Source organism: Phascolarctos cinereus, unplaced genomic scaffold (assembly GCF_003287225.1).
Source record: "Phascolarctos cinereus isolate Bilbo 61053 unplaced genomic scaffold, phaCin_HiC Scaffold_9;HRSCAF=440, whole genome shotgun sequence".
Taxonomy (NCBI): domain Eukaryota; kingdom Metazoa; phylum Chordata; class Mammalia; order Diprotodontia; family Phascolarctidae; genus Phascolarctos; species Phascolarctos cinereus.
The window spans coordinates 32,511,435-32,529,358 of record NW_027556402.1 but is presented as its reverse complement, the minus strand read 5'-3'; the positions used below and the strand labels follow the sequence as shown (position 1 = coordinate 32,529,358).

At 38.0% G+C, this 17,924-nt stretch overlaps 1 protein-coding gene across 7 annotated transcripts in view; it reads right to left on the bottom strand.

The window, feature by feature from the left end:
• Nucleotides 1–17,924, bottom strand: part of EMCN (endomucin) — a 174,790-nt gene that overhangs the window by 28,390 nt on the left and 128,476 nt on the right. For 6 of the 7 annotated variants that reach the window (XM_078148956.1, XM_078148955.1, XM_020988289.2 and 3 more), the window contains 3 exons: nucleotides 16,806–16,901; nucleotides 9,303–9,327; nucleotides 6,758–6,819 (listed from right to left, as the gene is read on the bottom strand). In XM_078148956.1, the coding sequence (XP_078005082.1) occupies nucleotides 6,758–6,819; nucleotides 9,303–9,327; nucleotides 16,806–16,901 (183 nt within the window). The remainder of the gene's footprint in view (nucleotides 1–6,757; nucleotides 6,820–9,302; nucleotides 9,328–16,805; nucleotides 16,902–17,924) is intronic. The other variant, XM_078148958.1, reaches the window with a different exon arrangement.

The window sequence follows — 17,924 nt, the reverse complement described above, 5'->3', positions numbered from 1 at the left end:
TTATACTAAGTGCTTTACAATTATTATCTTATCTGATCCTCAGAGCAATACTAGGAGGTAGGTGCCATCATTCTCTCCATTTTTACAGATGTGTAAACCAAGGCAAGAGGTTAAACAACTTGCTCAGGTCCTATATGGGAAGATCATACATGTGTTGTCATGGCTAGTAAGTGTCTGAAGCTAGATTCAAACTCATCTCCCTAACCCCAGGCTCAGTGCTCTAACCATAGAGCCCTTATTTAACAAAATAAATAAAAATGCAATAGAGCATAGATAATGTTAGTATGTGATTTTCCACACCAATTTGCAGCCCACAGGGATCTCTATGTGAGATTTAGTGATTCTTTTTCCATGTAAGTTTGACACCACTAGTCTAGACTTAAGAAAGTGATGTCGAAAATGTTAATAATTCAGGGGCAGCTAGGTGGTGCAATGGATAGAGTACTGGTCCTGGAGTCAAGAAGACTCACTAGCTGTGTGACCCTGGGCAAGTCATTTAACCCTGATAGCCTAAAAAGAAAGATGTTAATAATTCAGATTAAACTTAAAAGTGTTTGTGCTATTTTTTTTCTGGACAGTCAGCTGTTAAACATTCACCAGCACACTCCTACTTGTAGTTCGAGATCAGTGATCCTCTGATTTTGGAACATGGTGAAGTATTTTAATCAGAGGAGAAAAATAAATATTTGCATAGTTCCCATGGCAAGCATGTTATAGGAATACCTCAATATGGAAATGGGCATTTTCATGACTTGGCTTGAAAAGCATATACTGACTATATTTATCTACAACCTAGCTATACTCCCCTTTTTTTCCTTCTCTCCTTTCTCTCTACCCCCCCTCAAAAAAACTGGCTTCTACAAAAACTGAGCTGTCCTATTCTTAGAGAATTACAGCCAAAGTGACAGAGATAAAGAGCCTAGTGATGATGCAGAATCCTTCTTTTTATGGTGCCTAAATGATTATAAATTGGTGTCTTCCCGATAACCCTGTGGGGTGGTCAGCTCAAGTATTATTAGCCTCATTTGACACATGAGGGAAATTGAAGCCCAGAGAGGTTAGCTGAATTGCCTGATACTACAGAGCCAGTAAATGTCAGAGTCAAGATTTGAGGCCATATTTTCTACATTGGAGCCAAGAGCACATTCCATTATACCATGAATAAAATATCTTTATTTGAATGGAAAGAAGTGTATGCCAGGGTGGTGTTAAAACTATCTGTACTTAGCACGACACCTTAGCTAGGTAAGAACACATCTCAGTGGTCAATCAAAAACTTTTGACTATATATGAGAAGATATTAAAAGCCATTTGATAAAAACAATTGATGCCAGACAAGAGGAATGTTCCAGTTGGCCGTGGGATTTCATTATGCCCTCTGGGTCCTGCAGAAAAGCATAGATTTATCTGGAGTAGGAAGTTTTCCAGACATTTGAACAAGTGTGGCTTTCTAGTGCATTACTGAAGAGAAAGGGTGCTGGTAAAGGAGAGTACTCAATTTTGACCTTAGCCACGTTCCCTTTGGCCTTTTGAGCTCAGAAGTCATTGAACTTCCTTCCTATTACTGTCCTCACTGGTGTCCCTGAGTCAACTGGAGACTGTACACTGGGATCCAGGGGAAGATGGGAGAAAATGACTTCCTGTGAACTAGGATTGGTGAGCTACCCTTATGATGTGTGTGCTCTCTTTCTACTGGACTCTTCCCCTACTCATGGGCTAGTGTGTCAGAGACTTTGGGGGAAGGGAGGAGGTCGAATTGTTCGTAGTGTATCACCTCAGTTAATATTTCTTGCTAAAACTATTCAGATTAGCTAGTTGGATGATTCTCAAATGATAAACTTGGAGAGGAAGCATACCAGTGGGGGCTCAAGCCTCTAGCATTAGAGAATCACCTCTGACCTTATAAAACCCCTAGAGCCCTGAGAATAAGCGATAGCCAAAATTTAGGAAAGTGACTTATCGCTAGGAATGTGAATTGAGATAAGGATGCCTCAGAACTTCTATGGTCTACATATGTTAAATGTATCTTTCCCACTAAATAAATAAATACATTAATAATATACATAAGGAATGCACATGCATATATATGTATGGCACATATGGTGTCCCCAAAGTCTTAGAACAGTTTTAAGCTATTGAAGTACAAAACTACATTAAGACTTTTGGAACATCATACACATACATACATACATACATACATACATACATACATACATATAATATGAATATATAACATACAATGTGAATATATAACATGTTAATAATATATTACAATATTATAATTAATAATTATAATGTAATTAATAAAAATCACATTTATATTGTATAATAAATAATTAATAATATAATGATATTAGATATTATATATAACATATGTTATATATAATATATACTATTATAAGATATAATATGAAGTATAATATATAATGTAATATAATAATTAATAATATAATAATACATTATGAATATCTGTTATGTGTGTGTGTGTGTTTATATACCTACACTGATAAAAACCCTTTTCTTTTAGGGGTATGTTCCATATTCAGGGGCAGCTATATTCGGATTAATATGGTCTTTGTCACACACAATAATTTAACTTTCTTTTCCATTTACTGAACATCTATTCAGATGTCCATTCAGTGGTAGGGCTGTGTTCCTTGCCTGATATATCAAAAATGGTCTTAAATTCCAAGAATCAACATTTAGAAGTTCAAGAAATGTTTGATTTGAGGAATGCTAGCGTAGTAAGGAACTTGTAAAAGGAAGTGGGGGTGGATAGGTTTTATGTCAGAAGTTTTTGGTGTTTGTCATATTCTTAACTCAAAAGGAAATAGTTATGGGACATGGATTTTGCTGAAGTTGGGCTACTATGGAAAGCTTTTGGAAACATTGCTGGTGACTTCAGAGATTACTTGTCCTTACTTTTTTTTTTGTTCAGAAAAAGAGAAAGTCTATGCCTCCGGAAATTCTGTTTAGTTGTTTGAGAATTCTCCTAGCACATAATTGCTAACATCTTCATTTTCCTAGAATTCTATGTAGCATTTGATATTATTGACCATCCCCTTTCTCTCAAATTCACTTTATCCTGCCACTCTTGACAAGCAGGGTGGCACAGTGGACAGAGTGTTGGCCCTGGGTCAAGAAGACCTGAATTCAACTACTCCCTCAGATACTGCCTAGCTATGTGACCCTGGACAAGTCACTTAATTGCTATCTGCCTTAGTTTCCTCAGCCGTAAAATGAGGATGATAGTAACGCGTACCTCAAAGAGTTGTTATGAAGATCAAATGAGATAATATTTGTAAAGTGCTTAGAGCACTTCTTGGCACATAGTAGGTGCTTCATAAATGTTTGTCTCCTTCCTTTCTATCCCCATTATAATTCAGTGCCTTATTATGAATGAATGAAAACTCATTTATTAAGCACTTACTCTATGCCAATCCCCGTACTAAGCAGGGAGGATCCTTCTTTCTGTGCCTCTGTAATTCCTTTATATAAAAATCTATCCATCCTTCCAGGCTCAGCTCAAATGCTAATTCATTTGAGGGCAGTGGGTGGGAATATGATTAAGGAAGACTGCATAAAGGACGTGATTTTTCTTTCCTCTGAATACCCACACCTCTCCCTATTTCTCTCGTGGCATGTTTCACATTTGCCTTCTATTACAGTTATTTTTGTACGCATCTTATCCTCTCTCCACCTGCTACCAAATTGTCCTTGCTTCTTGAAGGCAGGGAACATGCCTTAGTTACCTCTGTATTGCCCAAGATACTTTGTATGGTACTTTGCACAGAGAACTCAATAAATAGTTTTTGAATGAATACATTTCTAAATATGCACATTATTATACCCTACTTCCTCACTATTTATATAAGTAGTTTATTAGCTCACTTTAATGCTAGAAATTGCAAAGATGCTCAGTTGAGAGAAGCCTATGAATGTTTGTCAAAAAACCCCAGTTAATTCTTCTGATTATATTTCCAGAAAAGATAAATTTTGGGGCTGAAGGCTACTAAGGAAAAGAGTTTTTTTTTTTTTAAATTGGGAAATATATCTAGAGTCCAAAATAGGATAGGTTCTTAAAGGGGTTCCCATTTGTGACTTCTTAGTGGGTGTTCATTAAAAAAAGAGGTAGAAAAGAGTCCCTGGACAGACTGACTTAAAATGGAGCAGACCTGCACAGATTGGCAATAGGTAAGGGCCAAAATTAAAACAGGCTGAATGTCTTTGGGCCACAGATAGGTTAGGCTAGAGACAGACTGACAATGGTTGGTTGCCGTGGGTCACGTGAGAAACAGGAGAGTGCACAGTGACAGCTCTACATTTTTCATGGGCTGCCCACAATCCTTGGCAGGCCACAAGTAGCCAGTGGGCTGTATGTTGTGCAGGCCTGAAATGGAGTGTGTAGGGACTTTTTACTTGCCATTAAAAAGTTGATCAAAATAAAAAGGTCTGATCACGGTAGACTAAGTTCAGCAGGAACATTCACAATAATAATAATAGCCAACATTTATATAGAACATATAGCCCTCAGAGATAGGTTCCATTATTATCTTCATTTTACAGATGACAAAACTGAGGTGAACAGAAGTTAGGTGTTTTGACCAGGTTCGCACAGCTAATAAGTATCTGAGGCCAGCTTTGAGCTCAGCTCCTCCTACCTTCAAACACTGTGCTGTATCTACTATGCTGCCTAGCCATCCCATGAAAGGGAGGAATGACTTCATTTCCCAATGAGGTACCTGTGAAATCCAAACATACCTGGTAATTTTGACACACTTTAATTTACTAATGGGTATTAATGGCTTTAGTTTAATTTCATATAAAACCTCATAGTAAGTCATGAAGATTTTTATTGCAGGTGTGTTTACTTGGTTCACTCCAAGAAAAAGAGCATGGAAGAAGACTTTAGTTAGCTGGAAATAAATTCAGTTTTAATGAGGTCAGAGAGCTAAATCTTTGTTCATGTATTAGCAAATTTTCTAACTGGGGGCTCTATTCTGCTGTTATTTTATTATTCATATTAGTTTTAATTTATATTAGTGTTTATTTTATTAATAGCTTTTCATCTAAAATAAACTCCACAAATAGCAGGGGGAGAGGCTATGTATTCCCATTAGGCTAAAAAAGTGAACTGATTGTTGTAATGGGTATAGCTGATTAAATCTCCAGCCTCAGATGTGTGACAGAAGTAAGGCAAGGGGAGGGAGGATAGGCAGTCACCAGAGAGAAGATCACACTCTGAATTAGTCCCATGATGACTATCAGGGATGCACAGCAAAAGGAAAGATATGTGGAGCACTGAAATTATCAGCCTCAATTTAAAAAATCTCTTTCTCTCTCTCTCTCTTTCTCTCTCTCTCTCTCTCTCTCTCTCTCTCTCTCTCTCTCTCTCTCTTTCTTTCTCTCCTTTCTCCTTCTCTCTTCTCATCTCTCTTTTTCTCTCTGTCTCTGTCTCTGACTGTCTCTCTCCTCCCTCTCTCTCTCTCTCCTCTCTCTCTCTCTCCTCTCCTCCCCTCTCCTCCCTTCTCCTCCCCTCTCCCCTCCCTCCCTTCTCCTCCCCTCTCCTTTCTTCTCTCTGTCTGTCTCTGTCTCTGTCTCTCTGCAGTGATGGAAACTCAGATTTTCATACTTCCTTCTTGAATGAGGAAGTAAAAGAGCATTTACCATTTACTATGCATAAAATTGCTGAAGTTACAAATAGAAAGGCAGAGTTTAAAAGTCTGGTAGAAAAGCAAGACTAAATCATATTTCTAGAGAAGAAAAGACTATTTGTACAGAGTAAACTTATAGAAAGAAGACTCAGAAGGAAGAGCTAGCTGAACATAGCGAATCAGTTTCCTTTCCTGTGCCTTTCTCCACCCACAGATCCCTGCTAAAGATTCCCTCCATCCCATACTCAACACACAAAAAGTCTAGGCTTCTGCATATGCATCTGAGGACTAATTTTCCTAATACTAACAACTGAAATTCAAGGTGGGAAAATTGCCTTGTACATGAGGCTTCATTTAATCTTGTATCCTGAGTATGACAGATATTGTCATCTTTAATTTACTCATAGAGAAACTAGGGTTTAAATTGCTTGAATGACTTATACATGGCTATAGTCAACTAGTAAGTATCATTAAGTTTCAAGTTAAAGGCAAATGTGTTATTTTGCAGTCATGTCTGAATCTTTGTGACCCCATTTAGGTTTTTTTATTTTTGGCAAAGGTACTGGAGTAGTTTGCCATTTTCTCCTCCAGCTTATTTTACAGATAAGGAAAATGAGGCAAACAGGGTTAAATTACTTGCCCAGGGCCACACAGTTAGTAAACGTTTGAGGAAGTATTTGAACTTAGGAAGATGAATATTCCTGGCTCCAGGTGTGACACTCTACCCACTGTGCCACCTAGCTGCCCCATGTCTTGACATCTTAAATTCAGCATTCCTTTCCTATTTTTTGATGGCATTACTGTGTTACCAGTCATTCAAGTTATACAATTCTGACATAATTGGCACTGGAAATTCTTTAAGTCACCTCTCATTCTCTCTTCTCATCCACAGCAAGGCTTGAAACACATTTTGAGGTCATCTAGTTCAGCATCTTCATTAAGCAAAGGAATTCCCATGGTTCATCTTGCCTTGAAATGATTTCTGTTTTGTTAAAATTTCTACTTGGCTCTTTCCTATAAAGTGTTGATTTTATGTCATTTTTACATTAACAAAATCTAAGTAAAAAATCCTGCTTATGTACAATTTAAAAAAAGGTACTTACTGGTCTCAGGAGATATTGTCTTGACAGTGAGAAGTTTAACACTTTCTTTATCTGATTGGGGCCTATTTATATTAGAAAGATTATGTTAGCACCAAAATAATTGGCATGATTTATCTTTATAAAAAAGTACATATTATCAAGAAAAAAGCTACTTTGTGTCTATAGTAGATAACATATCTGTTCATACATGCACACACATAGTCTTTTCAGTCTCTCTTTTAACCAAATCAAAAAAGATTCTATTCCAGTCTGATACAAAAATATTCATCAGATAAAACAAAGCCCAACAAGTAAATTCAAAGTAAATGTTATTAAGTCTCCAGTCTCCAATCTATTAAGTAAAGGAGATAGAAATGTTCCCACTTTTTTTTCTGGGCACTTGGCTAAATGGATAGCATTCCAAGTTTGGATTCAGGAAGACCTGAGTTCAAATTCAGCTTTGGGTACTTAATAGATATGTGACCCCAGGCAAGTTACCAACCCTCTGTTTGCCTCTGTAAAATGGGAATAATAATTGTGCCTACTTCCCAGGGTTGTTTTGAGGAAGGTGCTAAATAAATGCATGTTCCCTTCTCCCTCCTCTTTCTTTTCCTATTAGTTCACGTAGGGAGGCATATTGGAAAAGAGATTTTTTTAAAATGTTTTTGATACTCAGAAGAATGACAATAACTTTCTGTCTTTCTAGGCTGAGTTTAATTCAACTTTGCAAAACTTGCACATGTGCAAGGGGTTTCTTGGGTTTGTCATTCCCCTTTATAACTATTTAGGTCTTTTCTCTCTCACCTTGGCTTTTAATGGCCAGCTTATTTGCTTTCAACTATTTTGTCTTTTCATCCAACAACTCTGCAGCCCCAGAGTCATTCCTGGGGACAAGGACATGCTGATTAGCTTTCAAGTGTCATGTACGATTATTCTTTAAGCATGCACTGAGGGCTTGGTTTAGTCTCATTTATATGTTATAAATTTCCATTGGTGAATTCTATTGTAGGATCATACATTTAAAGGTGAAAAGGATCTTAACAATCACTGAATCCAACCCTCCAATTTTACAGATGAGGAAACTGAGGCTCATAGTGGGTAAATGATTTGGCCAGGTTAAGTGATTTTTTTCCCCAACCCAATTCAATGCTATAAGGTTGGAATTCAAACCAAAGTCTAGCATATTCTCTAGTACACTGCGCTTTCTTTCTGTCTCTCTGTCTCTCCTTCTCTTTTGTAGGGTGTCTAAATATTGAGAAGTTTCCCTTTTTCTCAGGATAAATTTTCTGGATGTCCTTAAGATGTTTCAACCCAACATCCCTTTCTTTGGATATTCTTATTCTCTACATATAGAGTTTCCACACGCCCTTAAGTATTAGTTTGCCAAACCCCACTACTATGCTTTCTATTCCCTTCTGTACCCTCTGCCCTGCCCCCTTTTGCACATTACCTTTCCCTAACAGATTGTAAACTGTTTAAGGACAGGGACTATTTTTCTTTTCCTTATTTATATCCCCTGTATAATATAATTTACAAAATGCTGGATTAGATCACTTCCAAGATCCCTTATAGCTTAAAAATCCCATAATTCTAGAGGATGTAAAATTATCTTTGATAAAACACAGTTTATGTTGGATTTGTCCCCATTCAATCTGACATGATTGCGTTTGTATGAGTGTATAAGAAGCGTTTCCTTACCTCCCCAACTTCCAGTGCCTCCCCAACCAAAGTATCTTGTATTTATTTTATATATGATTTTATATGTACACATTGACTCCCCTGATAGAATGTAAACACCTTGAGAGGAAAGAGTGTGTCACTTAAGTCTTTGAATCTCCAATGCTTAGCACAGTGCCTGACTCAGGGTAGCTGCTTAGTAGGTATTTGCTGATTTTTTGACTGATTGGTGCTCAGGAAGGACTGGCACCTTTGGTGTGAGGGCTTAGAATAGTGCCTGGCATACATTAGGCACTTAATAAATGTTTATTGTGTTGTATTGTACTTCTCCTGAAAAGAGAGGCACATAGCTTGCATTTCTACATTTTAAGTTTTGCAAAATACTTCCCTTACAACACTCCCTTTGAGATTGAAAGTGAAAACTATGTTATTCTTATCCTACTAATGAAGAAATTGAAGGTCAGGGAATTTAAATAACTAGTCCATGGTTTTGCCCTAATATTTGAGTTGGGAGTTGCTCTCAGGTTTCTAGACTATAGACTTCTTGTCTTTCTAACATATTTTTCCTTTAAATAGACTTACAGGATCATAGCTCTAGAAATACTTCAGAGGTCACGTAGTCCAGAGCTGAGCACAGTGCCTGGTGCATAGCAGGCATGTAATAAGTGTTTATTGATTGAGTCATTGATGGTCCAACTTCCTCATTTTACAGATGAGGAAACTGAGAGCAAGAAAGGTAAAGTGATGTGTCTGAGGTCACACATATAAGTAAACAAGGCAAATAGAATTTGAACTCAGGTACTCTGTATGTGAAGCCAGTGATCTTTTTATAGCACCATGCCAACTCTTATCAACCCACCCTCAGCATTATAAACATGGTGGTACTTACTGGTCAGTTCCATTGTCTGGTGTACCTGGAATAAAATACAAGAGGTGATTTGTTAGAATCATAGAATTTTCCAGCTGGAAGGAATCTTAGAGATTTTTTAATCCAATCCCTGGCTGCAGAAGGACAAAATAAAATATAACTGCAACAACAATAATTAACAGCTGCCAATACCTAAGGAATGATTCTGTGTGGTTTCAGAATTCTGTGTTGAAGTTCCTAGAGCCAACTTACGGTTTCTTATTTCCCATAAACTATTTCCTTGGGTTTAGTTACTGAGGAATTTCTGGGGTCCTCCTGATTAGGCCAGATCCAGAGATCTTAGCTCCCAAACAAGAGAGCTCTGAGTTTTTCTTGGGGCCCTGTGATTCCATGCCGCTGTGTGAGCATGCTGCCCATTATGGCAGGCCCTACAAATATCTAATGTCACTCTAGTGCTCCCAGGCACAATGGATTAAATTACTTTCCAGACAGGAGAATTGGATTTTCCACTTTCTCCTTTGTGCATTTCTCTTGCTCGGGATGCAAATCACAGTCTTTGCTGAGCAGCAATACCGCAAACTCCTGCTAGCAATTATCTCTCAAGGCAATAGTCGGAACTAGCCCCACAAAAACGTCACCCAAGATGTTGCTGAAGTTAATAAAATGCAGCTAGGTCCCCAAATGTACTGGGATTCATCTGGTGGAAAACACATAGGGGTGTGGAATTTTACTTTTGAATTGACTATACTGGCAAACAAACATGGCTTTGTCCCTTGCTTGGGTCTCCACATTTCACAAGGACCTTGTCTCTGTACTGTTCTGTTGTGAGGGTTTTCTTTGGCCATCTTTCCAAAAGGATTTTTTATTTTTTGAGTTCACTTATTTTTTTTCTCCTTCCTGAAGCTACGTGGACTTTTCTGTAGCCTTACTCCTCCTTTTATTAAGTGCCTTTCCTCTGAGATTACCTCCCATTACTATATGTGTGTATGTATATGTATATATGTACAGACATATATATACACACATGTATGTGCATGTGTGTATACACACACATAGATACACATCTATGTGTGCCTGTGCTCTGTGGGAACCAAGTTAAGCTAGTAACCTAATCCTCTTCCCCTCCTCAGACACTGAGGTGGTGCAGAGGGGAAGAAGAATGTGCCTCCCATGTGTTGGGGAAAGGGGGAGTAAGTTTGTATATTTGTTATTATACACTCTAAACTAAATATTCCTTTGTAAAAAGTTGAGAGTGTTTCATACATATGTGTGTATGTCTCCCTCTGTATTATATGTATATATATGCATGCATATGTATGTATGTATATACATATGTACATAGTTGTTTGCATGTTGACTCCCTGAAATGATTCAGATTTTCAGATTGCAGTCGATCTCTGCCAGCCCATCCTTTGAGACTCTTGTCCACATTCTTCCCAAAGTTTACCACATAAATTCCAAGCCTTCCTCATTTTGCCCTGACACCATAAGAGTATCAACAGAGCATGATGGCTGTCCATCAGTCATCCTTCATTTTTGCAATGGGAGCTGCCCATGTTTTCTTCTTGGCATGCGATTTCTTAATTACATCCTTACTCCAGTTCTTCTCTGGAGTTCCTTAGTGGTTATGTGTGGCATCCTGATCACACCCACCATGTATTTCTCCATTACCTTCTTTGTTGTACTCATGGGAGTTCTTCAGAAGCAGTGATGCACAGCTAACTTTCATTAAGAACCCAAAATAAAATACTAGTGTTGAAAAAATGGACCTATACTTGCATAGGAAGCTTGGGTTCAGTCAAAGAGGAGACAAGGGGGAGAATTCTGACCATAATCTAGCCTGCTGTCCTCCTTTCCAACTCCGGGCCAGGATCATTGTCTATTTGTATGCTCTATCCCAGATGCACATATTATTGGAAACATAAAAGCTGTTGCAGTGTGAGTAATATGCTGATCCCCTAACTGCCTGTGAGATTGCCTAATTTTTTTTTAAGGCATTGAAACCATTCTTGAATCTTGACTACCTTAAAGGATTGGAGACTCAGACTACTGACATAACTTCATCATTGCCTAGCTATTAAAGAGCTAGGAGCAGCTCCTGGCATGCTCTGATGTTTGGCTGTGGGACCTCGAGAGGAGACATTTTTCATCCACTTGGTCTTTGGAGAGGCCAATCTCCTTTGAGTGATTCCCTATTTCTTGGTGGAGGCTCTTTGATAGGCTGAGGTTGGGTTCAGTCACTACAGTGTCATCCACAAACAGGAGAATCAGGAAGACCTTAGCATCTACAGGAAATTCCTCTTTGACCCAGATTCTGGGCAGAATCTTCTCTGGCGCCATGACAAATGAGTACATCTGTTGAGCATTCAACTCCTTGCGTAACACCTCAACCAATGTTTATTATCAGAGGGTCACTGAACAGGACTAATTCTATTACTATGTATTCTAAGGAATCCTGAATGATCTTCATCTATGGATTCAAGATAGTTTGCTGTGAAACACATTTTAAGGTAATGGTTTGTTCCACCCAATCAAAACTTTTTCCACAATCAACAAACAATAACACAATGGGATCTTTTGCTCTTTCAGTACGTTGTAAAATGATAATGATGGTCCATCACCTCTTCCACCCTAATCCCCTTATTAAGGGTACCTTCAATTCATATACAGATTACTCTCATAAAGGTTTTACTTCCCCTCCCCCCCCATAGATGGGAGAATAATCACATAGGTTAATAATCATTGATGCACTTATTCTTAACTTACTTTTTTCTGATACTAACAAGGTCCAATATATTTTCCATCATTTGGGGTCTTCCTCCTCTTTTTTTTTAGAAACTTGTAAATCAGTCCCTTAATGCCCTCACAATTGTATCACCTCCAATATAATCACCTCTCACTATATTTGTTCAATATGGTTGCTTTTCTCTTCTCATTCTCTTTAGTGCCATTTCTCCCTCTTCTAAAAGTAACTCAGAGACAAAAGAGTGTCCGTATTCTCAAAGAGCTCATTATCTAACATGAGAGGACAAAAAGAAGCTGAAAAGGCAGTTGGGGTGAGGGGGAGGAGAAGGTACCCAGAGAACAAGAGTTCACGATGAAATCTTGAAGTTGGTGGGAAATGATGAGATGGCTGTTCTGGGGCCCCTAAGAAATGGAGGATCTAGAAGGAGCTCTCTGAAGTCTGTTCCCCCACCCCCTCCCCAATCAGAACGGGGGGGGGGGAGAGGTTCCAGGGGCAGGGGGTGCTGAGGAGGTGTGAAGTTCAGGGTTGATACAACTTTGCAGGATGTTGAGTTTCTGGAGACTACAATGAAGTCCAGGAGATCAGCTGGGTGGAAAATTTTCATTGTCCTTGGGACAATTGGTTAGTAGGATATATTACCACACTGACCTTAAACTGACTTTCTGCTTTGATGTCTTTCTCTGCTTTATGAGGTGACACTGCTCATAACCATACATCATTCTTCTTCATAAAATCTGCAAGGTGAATTTATATTTTCATCTAATGTTGCCTTTGGTGGCCATCTCTCTCCATGTTATGCAAATAATTCAGATGTCTTCAGATTAAGGCTAGGCTTTTTTGGTCATCTTGTTGTGGTCAGTAATTTATATTGGTTAAACTTCTGCATGAAATGATTATAGTTGGTCTTCATGCCAGTTCTGTTGTCCATTTCATATATTTTATTTTCAATTACTTTTTAATATAATTCAGGGTTTAACAATTTATTTTCACTCCATATCATTTTCTCACTATTATTACTTGTTCTTTTTCTCCTCCTCCTCCTTCTCCTCCTTCTCATCCTCCTCCTTCTCCTCCTCCTCCTCCTTCTCCTCTTTCTCCTCCTCCTCCTCCTCCTCCTTCTTCTTCTCCTTCTCCTTCTCCTTCTCCTTCTTCCTTTCCTTCTCCTTCTTCTTCTTCTCTTTTTCTTCTTCTTCTTCTTCTTCTTCTTCTTCTTCTTCTTCTTCTTCTTCTTCTTCTTCTTCTTCTTCTTCTTCCTCTTCTTCTTCCTCTTCTTCACATTCTGATATTAGCTTCAAGTCAATGGCCTGACTATACAAAGTTTACTCAAGCATAACTCCTATATCAATAATAGGTCTTTTCCTAGGTGTAAAAAAAGCCAATTTTGTTCCATATGTTGTTATTTAGTGCTCTCCATGTCCAGTGCTAACTAGCCCTCTTTTTAAAAAATAAAGTGCTCATGATATAGAGGTGTGAGTCTTTTTTTTTTTTTTGTAATCCATAAGCATCTGGACTCCTTCATTTCTCTCACTGGTGTATAAACTACAATTATTTTAAACTTCTTTTTTTTGGAGGGGGTTGTTCTAAGATTTCTAGCCCAGAGTATTATAAATACTCATCATTAGTATTGCAACATATCATTATTACATGAAATGTTTCTTATAGTTTTTGTGTATACTATATGGGCCATTGTACAATTTCTTTTTTTAAAAAAAAATTCTCCGAGGAGTACCTATGAACCCAAGAAGTTCCATGTAATTGCAACTTCTTTCTCCTGGTTTTGCTTATAGTAAGAATGTCAATATCAATATGATTCAGCTTTTCCCAAAATATATTTAGCTGTTTCACAAGAGTCTCATATTTCAGGTATCAGCAGTCAAAATGAAATTTTCATTGGTCTAAAAACTCTATGATTCCCACCATTTACCTACCATCACCATAGAAGCAGAATGGAGCCACATAGAACTGAGAGCAATTTTTAATTTTCTTCATTTAATGGGTTGCTTTGTGCCCTCCCCCCCCCATCACTGGCAGATGTCCAGACCACTGGTGCTGTCCCTCTCTGAAATTAACTAAATTGATCCTTGGAAAACAGACTCAGTCTGTCACTCAGCCATATTTGAGGCTTTTCCGATGTGGTACAACTTGCCAGAAGTTGCACTCTGCTGACAAAGCCAGCAAGAACCCAGGGTCACCTCTATGCCAGCATGAAGCATGGAAGAGGATTTTATGGAGGATTATAGCCCAAGGGGGAAAAAAGGAAAAATAAACCAACTATTCAAAATAATTGATTCTCACTTCAGACAAACAATATAAACAAATAGAAGCATAACAGTTCTATTTTTCTGCCTTTCTACCTCATAGAAGTCAAGTGTTCAAAATCTGAATGTCTCACAAGTACCTTCAAATGATTTCATTGTTTCGTTTACTGTACTTTTCACAAACACAGATAAGTCATACCCAGATTACTAATAACTTCCTTTCAAACTGGACCAGTATATATTCATTGATTTTAAATGGTCCTGAATAATTTTCCTCATTTGAATTTCCCATTACAATTCCAAATTGATTTTTTTAAACTATTTAGATCATAATGTAGACATGACCACAATTTGGGGAATGTCCACACTATCTGGACAATTAATCAACAAGCATTTATTAAGTGCTTACTATGTGCTAGGCAGTATGCTAGGCTCTGAGAATCTTGTTATTATTCCTAAATCTCTAATTATTATAGTTCACTCTGCATTTTTTACATGCATTATCTCATTTGATATGCTCAATACCCCTCTGAGGAAGTATAGAATCTCAAAAGTCAGAGGGGATCTTGGGGGGTCATCTAGCCATACCCATTCTTGAATAGGAGTTTCTTTTACAAGATCCATGGCAAGGGACCATCCAGGTTCCATTTGATTCCTGTGTCCCTACACACCTTTACTATTTGCTAAGACATTCCACTTATAGACAATTCCAATTGCTGGAAAAAATTTACCTCACATTAAGCCTAAGTTGGACTCTGCAATTTTCACAATTGTGTCCACCTGATCTAGGTGGAACATGTCCAATTTGCCTTCCCCATGTGGACAGTTACTCCCATCTTATAAATGTGGAAACTGGAGGTCAAAAAGATTCAATGATTTGCCCAAGGCCACAAAGTAAATGGTGATTCAAGACTTGAGCTAAGATCTTTGGATTTCAAGTACAATGCTTTTTTCCCCTATGTCACATCCTCAGATTTTATAGAGAGCTAACAGGATGGATTTTGCTTACTTATGGAGAAATCTCATCCACATACTTGAAGAGTTTATTAATTCCTGGTGTTCAATGGTATAATGATAACCATGCAGCAACTCCTATTTTTTCCTTTCCAAATTAAACACTGTTCAGACAACGTTGGCTAATTTTGTGAATACCCATTTACCTGTAAGATGTGTATGTTAACACATGTTTACACGTCCTTAAGTTTAAACTTCTTTTTTTTTGGGGGGGGGGAGGAGTTGTTCTGAGATTCCTAGTCCATAGATAAACATCCTCATTTGCAGAAAAAATTAACTTCTCTGATAACTTATTTTTAGATGTTCAAATGAAAAACCACTTTGTCAGTATGAAATGTTTTGACTGATGAATTCAGCTCCTCATTCTTCAATTACATACTGACAATGCCCACTGGCTTTATCTAGGTTATTTGATTCCCCATGAAAGGCAGAATTGGTGGTTTGGAAGCTAGAGGAAATTAAATCAATTTATGAAAATGCTATTCTCTCCACCTCTTGGAAACTAAGGAAACACATTTTAGGTGGTCTTAAAGACTCTTCCCACATTCTTCCTAGGCAGAGTGGGAAAGATTGATTTGTTTTCTTCTAGTTTCCCACAGAGAGCTGAAATGAATATGGTGGGTTTTCCTTGATAATTTTAACTTGGACTTTCTCTGCCTCAAACCATTTGTGTGCCCTCCAGTCATTGATTAGTCCCAGGAACTGCATTTGTGAGTTAGCTAGTAGCACTTCACCAGCTGGCAGAGGCCAGAACACTGTGGTTTTGTATGTCTTATAAAAATAATTGCTATTGATTTTTTTCTACATCTGATAATGGTTTGGTAGGCTTTTCTTCAATGAAATATTTAGTATCAAGGGTGCCATTTTATGTGATATTTAAAAAAATAAATGTCAAATGAGAACCCCATTCCTTTGAAATACTGGGCTCCTGGTTAGAACCGTAGATTTAGAACTAGAAAGAGCCTAAGAGATTGAGTCCAATCCCTTTATTTTACAGATGAGAAGACTGAGGCTCAAAGAAGTTACATTACTTGCCCACAGTCACACAACTAATTAAGAGTCTGAGACAGGGATTGAAACTCAGGTATTCCTAACTCCAAGTCTAGCGCTCTATACATTATGTGGTTATACTGGCCAAAACACTCCTGACTGCAAAAGTGTAACTGTATTGGATAGCAAGGACCCTTTTTCTATGCAAGGAAGTGGGTTTAAAAATCTCCCTTAATAATGTTGTGCATTTAAACATTTACCCAATGGTTCCTTAAATGTTGAAGCATCAACATAACATTCCTACTCCCTACCTTTACAAGCTTATAGGGAAAGGATGCTTCTTCTCTGGCCCTTCAGGAAGAGGAGGGCAAAATTCTTCCCAATCATGAAATGATAGCTCTCCTTCCCTTCCTAGTATTATACATCTTGCCTCACTGAGACTTAAAGTTGGCAAACGCTAGGATAATTTGAGATGGGCCTCTATCCTCCCTACAAAAATATATATTAACCACATACCTGGGTCTGTCTTCCAGCACATTCGGTACAATCCCACCAGAGTGAATACTGAGAGTGTTATTGCTATCAGAGCAATAACCACTGGTAAAATCACACCTGAAATGAGCAAGGAAGCTGTATGATTCCGGGAAACTTAGGAAATATTAACATTAATAACATCTTGCATTTATGTGGCACTTTATTGTCTACAAAGGCGAGTCACACAAACTCATTTGATATCTTCATAATAATTCTGTGAGATAGACGGCATAAGGTAGGTCTTATCTGCCTTCTATTGTTTAGTAAAAAGCATGCCCCCTTCTCTTTACACGGAGAAAAGTCAATCTTTTTAAATTTGTGAATAGCAATTTTAGTTCATTTAGTTGTGTTTTGCCTTGGTGAAGCAAAGAAGTTAAAAGTTGAGAATACGAATCTATGGTCTGATCATTGGGGAGGTGAGAAAAGGGTGAGAAGATGCAGCACATTGTTTTTCTACTCAAAACTTTCTCTCAGGTTTCCATCTCCCAAGTCTAGCACTCTACTCACTGCATACCTAGGTATTAGATAGAGCTCTGGACTTGGACAGCAGGAAGACCTGAGTTCAGATCTAGCTTCAGACACCTACTAGCTATGTGACCCTAGGCAAATTACTTAACCTCTGCCTGCCTCAGTTTCCTCATCAGTAAAGGGAGGGAATTATAGTAGCACCTACCTCTCAGGATTACTGTGAGTATCAAATGAGATGGTGTTTTCCAAGGGTTTTGTAAGCCTTAAAGTGTTATGGGAATACTGGCTATTATTATTATCCTACCAATTGCTTGGCATGACTATGTGATGTTACAAGTTGGATCAAATGTATTGTAAGACTACAAAACCACACCAAATTGTGAATTTAAAAGTGCTGGATGATACTGTTCTGGGGGTTGTTTGTCTGGGTGGTGACAGTGGTGTTGGTGCTGCTGGTACTTATAGTTGTGGTAGTTGTTAGTTGTTTGCTGTTGTTTGTTTTTGGGGTTGGGAGAGGAGTGTTTGTTGCCATCAGCTGAAGTGATGTTCTGAGCCCAATAAAAATGATTTTTCTGAACTAAAACGAACCGACATGTAGAAAAGGCTTTGCAGTCTAAAATGGAAGAGGGATTC